The sequence below is a fragment of the Astatotilapia calliptera genome, chromosome 3, assembly GCF_964374335.1.
Source record: "Astatotilapia calliptera chromosome 3, fAstCal68.1, whole genome shotgun sequence".
NCBI lineage: Eukaryota > Metazoa > Chordata > Actinopteri > Cichliformes > Cichlidae > Astatotilapia > Astatotilapia calliptera.
In genome coordinates this window covers 30,191,929-30,204,224 of record NC_137424.1, presented here as the reverse complement: position 1 = coordinate 30,204,224, position 12,296 = coordinate 30,191,929, and the positions used below count along the sequence as shown (strand labels likewise).

Below are 12,296 nucleotides of genomic sequence, written 5' to 3'. Positions count from 1 at the left end.
GGAAGAAGCCTGCCTAGACATATCAGTAGATGCATGCCAGGGGTGGATCAGGCATGCAAGAGGATTTTACCCCCGCTGCCTGGCTGGGGCCAATATAGCCTGTGATGTGGATGAGATTCTCTGGCCTGACCCAGACCAAAGACAAGATGCTGAGGTGGAATAATGTTTTTTGGTGTGTGTTGTACTGTATAGTACATGAATAAAAATGTGCCACTGTACATACATTGGTTGCGTCTTTTGTGTTTATCATGTGAAAAGGTTTTTGAAGGGGAGAACCATAAGCAACCTAATTGTTTTGGAACTATTGTTTTGAATTAATTGTACCAGTGTGCAAAACTCTGTTGTAGTGTGTGTGTTTTTGAGGGCTTGTGTTTGATGTCTGAGGGCAAAGTTTGGTTTTTCAGCAAGAGTGAATAGTTTTGAGTGTAGAGCTTCATTTTGACCTGGAAATAGGATGTTTGGGAAATTGAGTGAGATGTTATGGATTTGTGTTTACTGTTGTGAGAATATGAGGCATAGTTTCAAGAAATGTGTTTTAGCAATCGAGAAAAACTGTAATATCAGGAGTATTTGTCTTATGCTGACATATCTGTGGTTAAAGATCGTTGCAAAGACGAAAAGATGTAAATACATAAACTTTTATTTTAAAACATGTTGGATATTTCATGGTAAAGGAACAGCTATATAACACTGTATAAAATTATACAGTGACTCGTCTTTTGTAGATGTCCAAATTTGTGTAAAAGCTAGATATTCTGTTCTACTTACAGCTTTCAGTTTGCAGCTATTCGTCTAAAAGCACTGGCACTCTCAGTCAAAGCAGCTGTACATATAAAAGAACAGCCCGCCTCTTTATGCAGAGATTGCTTTTACTGGAGCACAGTTCACTTACAAACATTGCAGTAGTGGTGGTACACACAATGGTGAACTTTACCTTGATGCCAGTTTTATTCTGCACCATGAGTAAGTACACGTTTCACTATTTTCTCATACAATGGTTAAATCTGTACCACAATCCAAGTGATTTGAATCTTGTAGCCAACTTTACTCATAGGCATTGTTGGGTTTGTGTGGAGTTTGACATTTAGGAATATTTGCTTGTTTCAGGTTGGATCTCTTCCTCGGTCACACAGTTTTACACAGCGGAGGTTCAGCCTGGTCAAGAAGTCACACTGAAGTGCTCCAATATCAGCAGATATCGCTCCCACATATTTTGGTTTAAAATGGCCAGCAGTCCCAATGCCAGCTGCATCTCAGCTATGTCCAGCTCTGATAGCAACGTTTCTTTCTGTGATGGATTTAAAAAAAGCAAATTTCACATGACATCCAACACCTCTGTGTTATTTCTTGAGATCAAACAAGTGAATTCTTCTGACTCTGCGCTTTATTTCTGCGGAGAGAAACAGACTGATGGAAAGACAATCATCTCAAGTGGAACATATTTAAAAGTTCAAGGTAAGTAATGCTGTTTATGGTATTTTATTGTAAAGAAAATTATATACAATTTTGAGTAAATGTAAAAACAGGCAGTAGACTTTGTAAAGTTTTGATTTTAATTGTCCGTTTTGTAGACGTGGCTGATGGATTAACACATGAACAAATGATGACTGTGATCCTGGGCAATTTAACTGTTTTCCTTCTACTGGTCATCGTTAGTCTGGCTGTTAAAATCAGGAGATTTCATACAGGTATTTGTACGACTTCATTTAAATTGTCCAATCAAACATTTGTGGTATATTGCTGACCGATGTATTGTCCCTGTCGTTTAGCTCAAGATGATCCACAGAATGCACAACAGAGTGAGGTAATCTATTTTAATATTTAATTTGACTTTAGATTAAGATTTATAAGGGCATAACAAAGACTTCCAACTTGAACCCACTGAGGGTTCGAGTTGCTTTTATTTAATTATGTTAGATTTTTTTGTTTTTTGTTTTTAGAAACTAGAAACGGTCACTTTTCAGATTAGGTTTCATATATTCTTTTTGGCATCTCAGTTTTTTTGTCAGCAGTTTTCATTGGTGCTTCCAAAAAAGGTGAAAATTAGATTGGAAAGTGCTGAATGTTAATCTAACCTTAACCGAACCTGATACCTAGATAATGGCCTCTGTCCTGGTGGATGTTAACATGTGATGTTTTGGGATTATTGAATTTAAACATTTTCATTTACAGAATGTGAATTCTGATGCCATGACCTATACATCAGTGAGTTTCCATCCCAAAGCTAAAATCAGAAGGCCTGCACCACCGAGGGAACTGGAGCCTAATGTTGTGTACGCTGCTACGAGATAGACTCACAAACCGAACCCAACGTTAGCTCAGAGTGGAACATGATCTGTATGTGGGGTTTTGTACCGTTGGTGTGTGGGAAGAGTTGTAATTATTAATTATGTAAAATTTATGCAACCACTGTTAATTGGTTTATAAGACAACAATACATTTTCATTCAAATAATGTTACAGAACTTTTATCTGAACTTTATAGTCTGTTGATTAAAGATGACCTATAATGCACATTTCAAGCCATTGTTTTTGTCCTTCTGTTCTACTACACTACACCCTCTCTTGGCGATATTGTTGTATATATTACATGAGTAATTATTAAGTCAGTTTCAGTACAATACATATATTTAGACATATTTAAGCCCCTTTCTTCAGTTGGTTTATTGTAAAGAGTTTTTGTTTTTGTTTTTTTGCTTGTAGAGATTTCTATCAGAATCCAAAGCCTGATGCTTATAGTTCTTTCATTGTAGTACGAATCACTGGTCTGGTTGCCGAAATGACCAAACTGTGAAAAGTTAAAAGAGCAAGAGCTTTCACTCACTTGTTATATTCTTCTAAATAAAGAATCTCAGATATATATTTTTATATATAATTTTTACCATTTAGGTAGAAATATGGAGATGAATAAATACATGAAATTACGTATGAAATTATTTTTCTCATTCACACTTTCTAATTTCCAGAGAAACTACAGGACAAACCATGGGGTATGACAGCATAACATTAAACTAAAATATTTATTTTGAAGACATATTTTAATTGCTTCTCATTATTTGTGGACATTTTGCACAGTACAGTCTATAATTTCTTGGACAAAAACGCATCTCTTGTAGTTTTACACCACCGGAACTGAGATCAAACAATCACTGTGTGATTGAAGTGCAGACATTCAGATTTAATTTGAGAGTTTTGAAAATCTACTTTATTAGAGCCATTTTTCTACACTTTTCACCATGTACAGAGACTTAAATCAGACAACATAGCATAAATTTAAATATAAGGATCGTTTATAATACTGGGATGAAAATCCTTTACAGTCGATGACTGTCTGAAGTCTGGAACCCACAGAATCATTGCAACAAAAGTTTTCAGAGAATTAAAAAAAAAAAAACCAACAACCTCAGACCTCTTAACGTGAAGATAGAGTATATTTCATACAGTATTTACAGTGAGCAAGTTTGTAGAAGTAACTCAAACCTCTCTAAAGCTGTATCACCATACAGCTGCCTGAGGGTTTGTAACAGGTCTCACTTATTTAGACCCACATCACCAGTTCAGCTCTACGACGTGCATCGCGTGTTCAAACTTGTGAAGAGATGCTTGCAGCAGTGTGACATTTTCTCACCCTAAAGTAAAAGCATGTGTTTCTGAAGACTCATAGCAGAAGTAGCTCCCACCGTCTGCAGTATGCAGTACAAAACTGACATCTGTGGAAACTGGCCTTACCCTTAGATCAGCAGTGTCAAACTCATTTTATTTCAAGTAAACCATAAATTATTACCTATAAATATTTTCCTTTCTTTTTGCCAAAAAAAATGAGAGTACACAGCTGGAGATGACTTAACTTATCAAACTGCTATGCTAACAGCAAATACACTAAGAATGCTCCTGTATTTGTACTTGGGTGGAATTAAAAAGGTGGTCAACTACTCATACAGAGATGCATTTGTAATAACTTACAACATAATGCTTCCTGGTGCAATAAACACACAAAGACAAAGAAATGATGCCTCGTTCACCACAATTTCCACACGTTATAAATTCATGCAGTGGGCTGGAAGTTGTATGTTTGTGACCCCTGATCTTAAGGCTATTGGAACCACAGACTATATATAAAGGATGGTTGCACTCACCATGATGTTACCCACTGGTTTCTGAACTTTATATTTTAAGCCTCAGAGTTTTTTATTTTTGCTACTACCATGCTGGTTTTTAAAGCCTTAATTGACAATATGTAGACAAGCACTGAGTCATAATTGGGGGTGGATTCCCATTCATTTCCTACGGCGGACACCACAGATGTAACAAGGTTGATTTAAACACTCAAAATTAAATGAAAGAGGTCATCATCAAGTGCATAGGGTGGAGAAAGTCATAAGACCTTGAGGCAATCAGATGTAAAAAACAATATTTATGTGTGTTTTAAGTCAGTCAGATTTGACCCGAACACGACAGGAATACATCCATTCGCTTCTGCTTATCCTTTCCAGGGTTGTGGGGGCGCTGGAGCCTGTCCCAGCTGTCATAGGGCAAGAGGCAGGGTACACCCTGGACAGGGCACCAGTCTGTCGCAGGGCTAACACACAGAGACAGACAACCATTCGCACTCTAATTCACTCCAGTATTCACACCTATGGGCAATTTAAATTGATCAATTAACCTATCCCCACTAACTGCATGTCTTTGGACTGTGGGAGGAAGCTGGAGTATTAACAGCACCTTCTAGTAGCCATAGTTATTATACAACACAGGAAGAAATCAGTCATCATAATAAAGGTTCAAGAAGGCTCTACACATTTCTTAAGCCTTTTACAAATATATATATATACATATATATATATATATATATATATATATACACATATACACACACACACACATAAATATCCTCAGCTCCAACATACTGAAAAAAATGTCATTTGTACATCATGTGGGTATAAGTGTAGTATCAGTGTCTTTTCCTGGTAGCGTTTTTGTGGTCGGTTGAGAAAAACACCCTCCTCTTTTTATTGAAAGACCCCCCTTCCTGGGTTTCACTTCAATTCCAGACATTGCAAAGCTTCAGTCGTGTGTGCAGTGGTGAACTTTACCTTGATAACAGCTTTGTCTCTTAAGACAGTCTCTACAGCCTGTGCTAACTTAATTACATTTGATGTCATATTTCTGTTAACCTAGCATTAATTAAGACTTAATTCAATTAATTGATTAATTTTAATTGCATTTTCTTGTTTAAGAACACATTTGATTTGTTTCATCCTGGATCTCCATCAGCGGGTCTCAGGCTGTGGAGGTCCATCCAGAAGAAATCATGCTGCAGCGCTCCATCGTCCACTTCTTAACAATCTGGTTCACTCATCCAGCTGGATCAGAGTCATGTTTACAACTGACAAAAGTGCTGCATGCTGCGAAGGATTTCAGAGTGGATCATCGGAAATGACTTTCAGCATCTCAACCATCTTCTTCCTAACCAAACATGTGGATGTATTTGGCTCTGGAATGTATTTCTATGGATTTAATGCAGATGTATATCCAGGTTTTAGAATGATACACTTAAAAAAATAAAGGTAAGAAAAATTCAAAGTTTCATTTGATCAGATTTCTTTGTTTTAAATGTTAAAATGCACAAAAAAAAATATTTATCCAGATGTCAAAATAAAGATGACGTGAAAACTATTTTCATTTTATCAAACGGCAACAGAGAATTTGATGATGTGGACAACTAGCAAAGAAAAGAGTGACCGACAGAGAGACCTGAATTTGAACCAATGAAATGATTCTGTCATAGAATAATTTGATGGCAAAGCTGATTCTGGCTCCTCTGACTGTTTTCCTTGTAAATATCATCAGTGGTATGGCTGTTGAAGTCAAGAAACTCCATACGAGCACCAAGAGGATTTATCTGATCATTTTTTGCATAGTGTGAAAGAGGTTTTAGCATAATGATTGATGTCATGTTGTTCTGTCTCTGTAATGTAGCTGCTGCTGCTGAAGGATAGAAACTGCATAAATTTTTATCTTCTTTTTTTGTTCATTGTTTATGCTATTTTTTCATTAATTAATTAAGACACTACAAGTTGTTACTGTACTTTGAAGAATCTGGACTCACCTGAAGCAGCTGGAATAAGAAACAGAAGTCGGCATCAGAGAAAGAAGTGGATACTTGTTTATGTAACTCAAGGTTAAATTGTTGTTTTATTTTGTTTGTGTGCGACTGATTAGTTAGAGTAAAGAAAATGTTTCATTAATTTTTTTCTCTCTTGTCTGGCTTTTCCCTGAATTAGATCCAATCTTTGTTTGTTGGAGGAGGCTGGAACAATCACAACAGTCTATCCTGATTCTCTTATAATGAGAGTTAGATGAAGTTCTGGACGTCAATCTGAGCTCAACCACCTTAAGGCCACAGCTCCCATAGGGACAGAAGCAGGGTACACCCTGAAAAGGTTACAAGTCCATCACATAACCAGACAATCATCATTCCTCCATGCTGTGAAAAAGTATTTTCTCCAGGCCATCGCACTACCGCCACCATGTTTGACTGCTGGTATGATGTTCTTTCTATGAAATGATGGGTTAGTTTTACATCAGCAGTGGCTTTCACTTTCAAACACTCCCATTTTCGCAAAGTCTCTTCTTGTTGTTGAATCATGAACACTGAGCTTAACTGAAACAAGTGAAGCCTGCGGTTCTTTAGATATTGATCTGGGTTCTTTTGTGACCGCTTGTATGAGTTGTCAGTAATAAATTACCTGAAAATTAAGTGTGACTGTTACGAACTTGTATGTCCGTGTGTTTGTTTGTGCAGGTGCTGTGTTTTTGTCTATGTTAATTTAGCTGTGCCAGGTCCCTGTTCCGATTGGTGCGTGGACTTACTGCCCCGGCGTGATTGGATCCAGCTGGAGGACCCGCCCAATAAAAGGAGGCTGGAGTGCTACAGCGGGAGAGGTCCTCGCATTTCTCCTCATCACCCAGCAGTAGTCCTGTGGTAGCCGCTGGCTGCAGTATACGCGCGAAAATTGTGGAAGTGGAGTGGGTAGGGGTGAGCTGCCGTTTATTTTGATCACCCGTTTTCTCCTGTTTTTGAGTTGGTTAAGGAGGTCAGACTCTGTCTTTATTTTTGACTTTATTTTGGTGAGGTCAGGGGTGCGGGATTTGTGTAGGTTTGTTTTGTTTATTGTTTTGGCCTTGGCTCACCCTGAAGTGTTGACACTCCCGTTTTGGTTCTCTTTATTCACATTGTAAATAAATCACTTCACATCTAACGGATTTGTTGCGTGTGACTGCTTGGGTCTTGGGGGGGAAGCGAGAGCCTCGCTCATGTTATGGCCTGGACCTAGACGGGTCGTAACATGAATTGGGGGCTCGTCCTCTGCCTTTTTCTGTGGGTTTTTTTTGCGTGTGTTTGGTCTGTTGGCGGTTTTCTTGGGTGTGGGGGTGGTAGGTGTGTGGAATTATGGAGTTTTCTTTGGATGATTTTGTTACTTCGCCTTCGTGGGATAGAATTGTGAAGTGCAGGAAAGCGGATTTGCTTATCATTGCTAGTTGTTATGATATTCAAGTGTCCTATGGTGCCCGCAAAGCGGAGGTTAGGGACGCTTTGTGTGCAGAGTTGGTGGAGCGAGGCGTTCTTCCTGCCCCGAAGGCAGCTGTAGAGCAGCCTGATGGCGGGGGTGTGAAGGTGGCTCCGGAGGCTGAGCCGGGGTCGGATGCCAAAGGGCCTGTTAACGTGCTACCAGCCGAGGCAGACTCTGATGCGGCTGAGGCGGGCTCTGACACAGCCGAGGCGGACCCTGATGCTGCTGGGGCGAAGCCTGAAGCAGCTGAGTCTGGTACGGCCGGGGAACCCCTGGCGGGGCGGTCTACGGAAGATCTCCGTTTGACCCTCCGTATAAGGGAGGTGGAAGCCCGTGCTAAAGAGCTTGAGGTACAAGCAATGCACCTCCGTGTCAGAGCTTTGGAGCTGGAGCGAAAGCCCTCCACATCTGCCTCTAGTCATCCTAGTACGTCCACCGCGGTCCTGACAGGTTTTGACATCACCAAACACGTTAAACTGGTTCCCCCGTTTCGTGAGGCCGAAGTGGATTCCTATTTTAATGCTTTTGAGCGTATAGCGGCCGCGTTAAGTTGGCCAAAGGAATTTTGGCCGCTGCTGTTACAATGCAAATTGGTTGGCAAAGCCCAGGAGGTGTGTACCAGTTTATCAATTGAAGATAGCCTGGATTATGACGTCATGAAGAAGACTGTGTTGCAGGCATATGAGCTCGTCCCAGAAGCCTACCGTCAAAAATTTAGGAAGTGTGAAAAAACCGCCAATCAGACATTTGTGGAGTTTGCCCGTGAAAAAAGTCGCCTGTTTGAACGATGGTTGCAGGCCAGTAAAGCACAGGATTTCGAGGGGCTGAAAGAGCTTCTTTTGTTAGAGGAATTCAAAAAATGATTGCCGGACCAAGTAGTTATTTATCTGAATGAGCAAAAGGTGACCTCACTTGCTAAAGCGGCAGTGATGGCTGATGAGTTTACTCTCACCCCAGTATACGGTTATGCCGTTTGGGTTGCGTAATGCACCCGCTACTTTCCAGCGCCTTATGGCCAAAGTACTGGCGGGCGTGAATAACTGCGATGCCTACCTGGATGATGTTGTCATTTACTCATCCACCTGGTCTGACCACTTACAAACACTCTCCCTCGTTTTCAGCCGTTTTCAGGAGGCCTCGCTTACGTTGAACCTAGCCAAATGTGAATTTGGCAGAGCCACCATCACATATCTGGGAAAACAGGTGGGTCAGGGACAGATACTGCCGGTGACCGTGAAAATACAGGCGATCGTTGAGTTTCCAGTCCCACAAACGAGAAGGGCGCTGCGCCGATTTCTAGGAATGTGTGGTTATTATAGAGGGTTTTGTAAGAACTTTGCCACTGTCGTCGTTCCTCTCACCGATTTGATCAGTCCGATGAAGCCTTTTGTGTGGACGCCTGTTTGTCAGACTGCTTTCGAGTCTGCGAAAGCATTACTGTGCAGTTCCCCTGTTCTTACGGCCCCGAATTTCATGTCCCCTTTCAAGCTCGAGGTTGACGCTAGTGCGGTTGGTGCAGGAGCTGTCCTCATGCAGGAAGACCATTGCGGCGTGGATCGCCCAATTTGTTACTTCTCAAAAAAATTCAACAAACATCAGATGAACTACAGTACTATTGAAAAGGAAGCCCTTGCCTTGTTGTTAGCCCTACAGCATTTCGAGGTGTATATCGGATCCAGCTCTATCCCTGTTCAAGTGTTCACTGACCATAACCCATTGGTTTTTCTCTCCCAGATGCAGAACTCAAATCAGAGACTTATGCGTTGGTCCCTTCTCTTGCAAGACTTCAACCTGCAGATCAGGCATAAGAAAGGGACGGAAAATGTCATCGCGGACGCCCTGTCGAGAGCAATTTTGTAGTTTAGGATTAAACACTAGAAGGATTGTTTAATTCTTATGGAAGGGGGTGTTACGAACTTGTATGTCCGTGTGTTTGTTTGTGCAGGTGCTGTGTTTTTGTCTATGTTAATTTAGCTGTGCCAGGGCCCTGTTCCGATTGGTGCGTGGACTTACTGCCCCGGCGTGATTGGATCCAGCTGGAGGACCCACCCAATAAAAGGAGGCTGGAGTGCTACAGCGGGAGAGGTCCTCGCATTTCTCCTCATCACCCAGCAGTAGTCCTGTGGTAGCCGCTGGCTGCAGTATACGCGCGAAAATTGTGGAAGTGGAGTGGGTAGGGGTGAGCTGCCGTTTATTTTGATCACCCGTTTTCTCCTGTTTTTGAGTTGGTTAAGGAGGTCAGACTCTGTCTTTATTTTTGACTTTATTTTGGTGAGGTCAGGGGTGCGGGATTTGTGTAGGTTTGTTTTGTTTATTGTTTTGGCCTTGGCTCACCCTGAAGTGTTGACACTCCCGTTTTGGTTCTCTTTATTCACATTGTAAATAAATCACTTCACATCTAACGGATTTGTTGCGTGTGACTGCTTGGGTCTTGGGGGGGAAGCGAGAGCCTCGCTCATGTTATGGCCTGGCCCTAGACGGGTCGTAACAGTGACAAATATGCAAAACAGGAAACCGCAAAGAGGTAAATACTTTTTCACTTGCACTGTAGGCTGCAACTAAACATGCATGTCTTTGGAACATGGGTGGAAAAGTCACACTCTGCTGGTCATTAGAAAAAATACCAGTATAAGCAGTTTTCACTTTTCAGACCCAAAAGCTACATACATCTTTTAAGTACACTGTGTGCTTAAGATGCTCTCCTTTATCCCCCTGTCCACCAGCTGCTCTCACCAACTGTTTTCTTACCTTTGCCACTCACCTGATCTCAAATCTGCCTGGACACTTTTTTTTTTGTTTGTTTGTCGTCTTAGTCTTCTCTGCAATCATTATTTTGAGATAGTGGGAAGGAAAAACTCAATTTTAACAGGAAGAAACCTCCTGCAGAACCGGCTCAAGGAGCAAATATCCACATCATCTTCATGTCAGACCAGAATAAACTAAGGAGGATTTAATGTTTCAATGGGTTGCATTTAAAGGGTCATTGATTGAATATGTTAGAAATAAATCACAGCAAAAGTATGAACACTTATGAATTCACAGCATTACTTTTCATCCAGCATTGCTCTCTCATTTGAACTTCTTTTGACTTTTGCTATTATATTTTTTATAACCTTTAAAAATTCTTACTTGTGTCTCCTTTTCCTCTCTGACTAAAGCATCACTCTTTGATCCTGTTTTTGTGGAACTAAAGCCTGAAGAGGAACTTTGCTGGCAACTGTGAAGAGGTGATATTGTTCATGTCTGCTGTGGTGTCTTAAATTTCCGCTTCTGATCTTTATCTCAACAAATAAGGTGTTACTTGATGTTTGTGAAACTTACTCACAGGTCAGAAATGGTCTGCAGGGGGAGCGAGGGATGAAATACTTATCACTTCAGCTGAAATTGCACAGCATCAACAGTCAGTAGTCTTTTAGGAGAAGAAGAGGCGGTGAAACCTGACCTAGTTGGTTTTGACTTGATAAAATCAGCGTTTGTAGTTGTACAGAGTTTTGGAAAAGTAATATCAAAAATTTTATTATTGTCATCTTTGCTGGTGTATTTACAAGGATTATATATATATTGAAAGGACTAATAAATAATGAAGACACAACATGAATCTTTCTAATACAGTTATGTGGTCTGGGTGTAAAAACATTTTAATTGTCTCAATTGTATCCTGACACATTTGTTGTTTATATGAAAAATACAAAAGATGCAGCTTTCTTCTCTGCCTATGTTCTTATACACATTTCAGCCACCACCTGGGGAGGGATTTTAATTCAATTCAATTCAATTCAATTTTATTTATATAGCGCCAAATCACAAAAAAAGTCGCTTCAAGGCAAGATAGACCCTGAAATAATACATACATAGAAAAAAAACAACAATCATTTAACCCCGATGAGCAAGCACTTTGGCTGCAGTGGGAAGGAAAAACTCCCTTTTAACGGGAAGAAACCTGCAGCAGAACCAGGCTCAGAGCAGCAATCTGAACTATTTGGATGCAGGAATTACAGTCGAGGATGAGTTGACTAACAAGTGCCTCATCACAAGAAGTGTGGCTGATCAGTAGGCCAGATCTCTGCTAACACATTGTGTGAATAATGAAAGTCATTGTCATAATCCTTGATCACTGTTAGCAGTCAGCATAAAAACTGCTTTGTAACACCCCCACCCCTCCCCCTTTAATAAAGAAATTGTGTTTCATTTTCTTTTAAATTGTCTTACAGTTGTTTTTAACCTGACACAAATGAGTGAACGCACACGCGCGCTTAAAACGGCAAGTATCAGTATAGATTTTGCTCATTTGTTGTCAACCTTTTTCTTGCCTAAAAGCTGTGATGTGGTCATGATGTTGTGGTAAAAGCTGCATCTTTTGCTTTATGGTGCTCTTTTCCCCTTTTTTCCCCTTTTCTTTATGAATCATTTGACAGTTTGTGTCTTGAGCAAAGCTAATGTAAAAACCGCGCATGACTAAAGTCAGAAATGTGCATAGCTAAAATGAAAGAGAAAGTAGTTCATAAAATGTGTCTATATCTGTGCAAATGATCTGGGGAAGAAAAAGTGCACAAACTAAGGTTCAAGGTTCAAGGTTCAAGGTTCTTTATTTGTCACATGCATAGTTATACAAGTATAACACACAGTGAAATGTAGCCTGACACGCTCCTCGACATGTGCAAAAATTGGGGGGGGGGGGGTGTAGAGGAGGAACATTATATATATATATATATATATAGTATAT

General features: G+C 40.3%; 2 protein-coding genes across 3 annotated transcripts; both read left to right on the top strand.

The window, feature by feature from the left end:
• The first annotated feature begins 825 nt into the window (after positions 1-825).
• LOC113011835 (uncharacterized) lies at positions 826-2,521 on the top strand. Its single transcript, XM_026151622.2, has 5 exons — positions 826-963; positions 1,108-1,455; positions 1,572-1,688; positions 1,770-1,804; positions 2,173-2,521. The coding sequence occupies exons 1-5, from the start codon at positions 855-857 to the stop codon at positions 2,290-2,292; spliced, it is 729 nt and encodes a 242-aa protein (XP_026007407.2). The 5' UTR covers positions 826-854; the 3' UTR covers positions 2,293-2,521.
• Positions 2,522-5,055: 2,534 nt separating this feature from the next.
• LOC145426224 (uncharacterized) lies at positions 5,056-9,975 on the top strand. 2 transcript variants are annotated; one of them, XM_080299808.1, is made up of 3 exons: positions 5,056-5,566; positions 6,284-6,543; positions 6,805-9,975. In XM_080299808.1, the coding sequence occupies exon 3, from the start codon at positions 7,453-7,455 to the stop codon at positions 8,434-8,436; it is 984 nt and encodes a 327-aa protein (XP_080155934.1). In that variant the 5' UTR covers positions 5,056-5,566; positions 6,284-6,543; positions 6,805-7,452; the 3' UTR covers positions 8,437-9,975. The 2 variants fall into 2 exon arrangements, with proteins under 2 accessions (XP_080155934.1, XP_080155933.1); XM_080299807.1 differs by having other exon boundaries at positions 6,284-9,975.
• Positions 9,976-12,296: the final 2,321 nt, after the last annotated feature.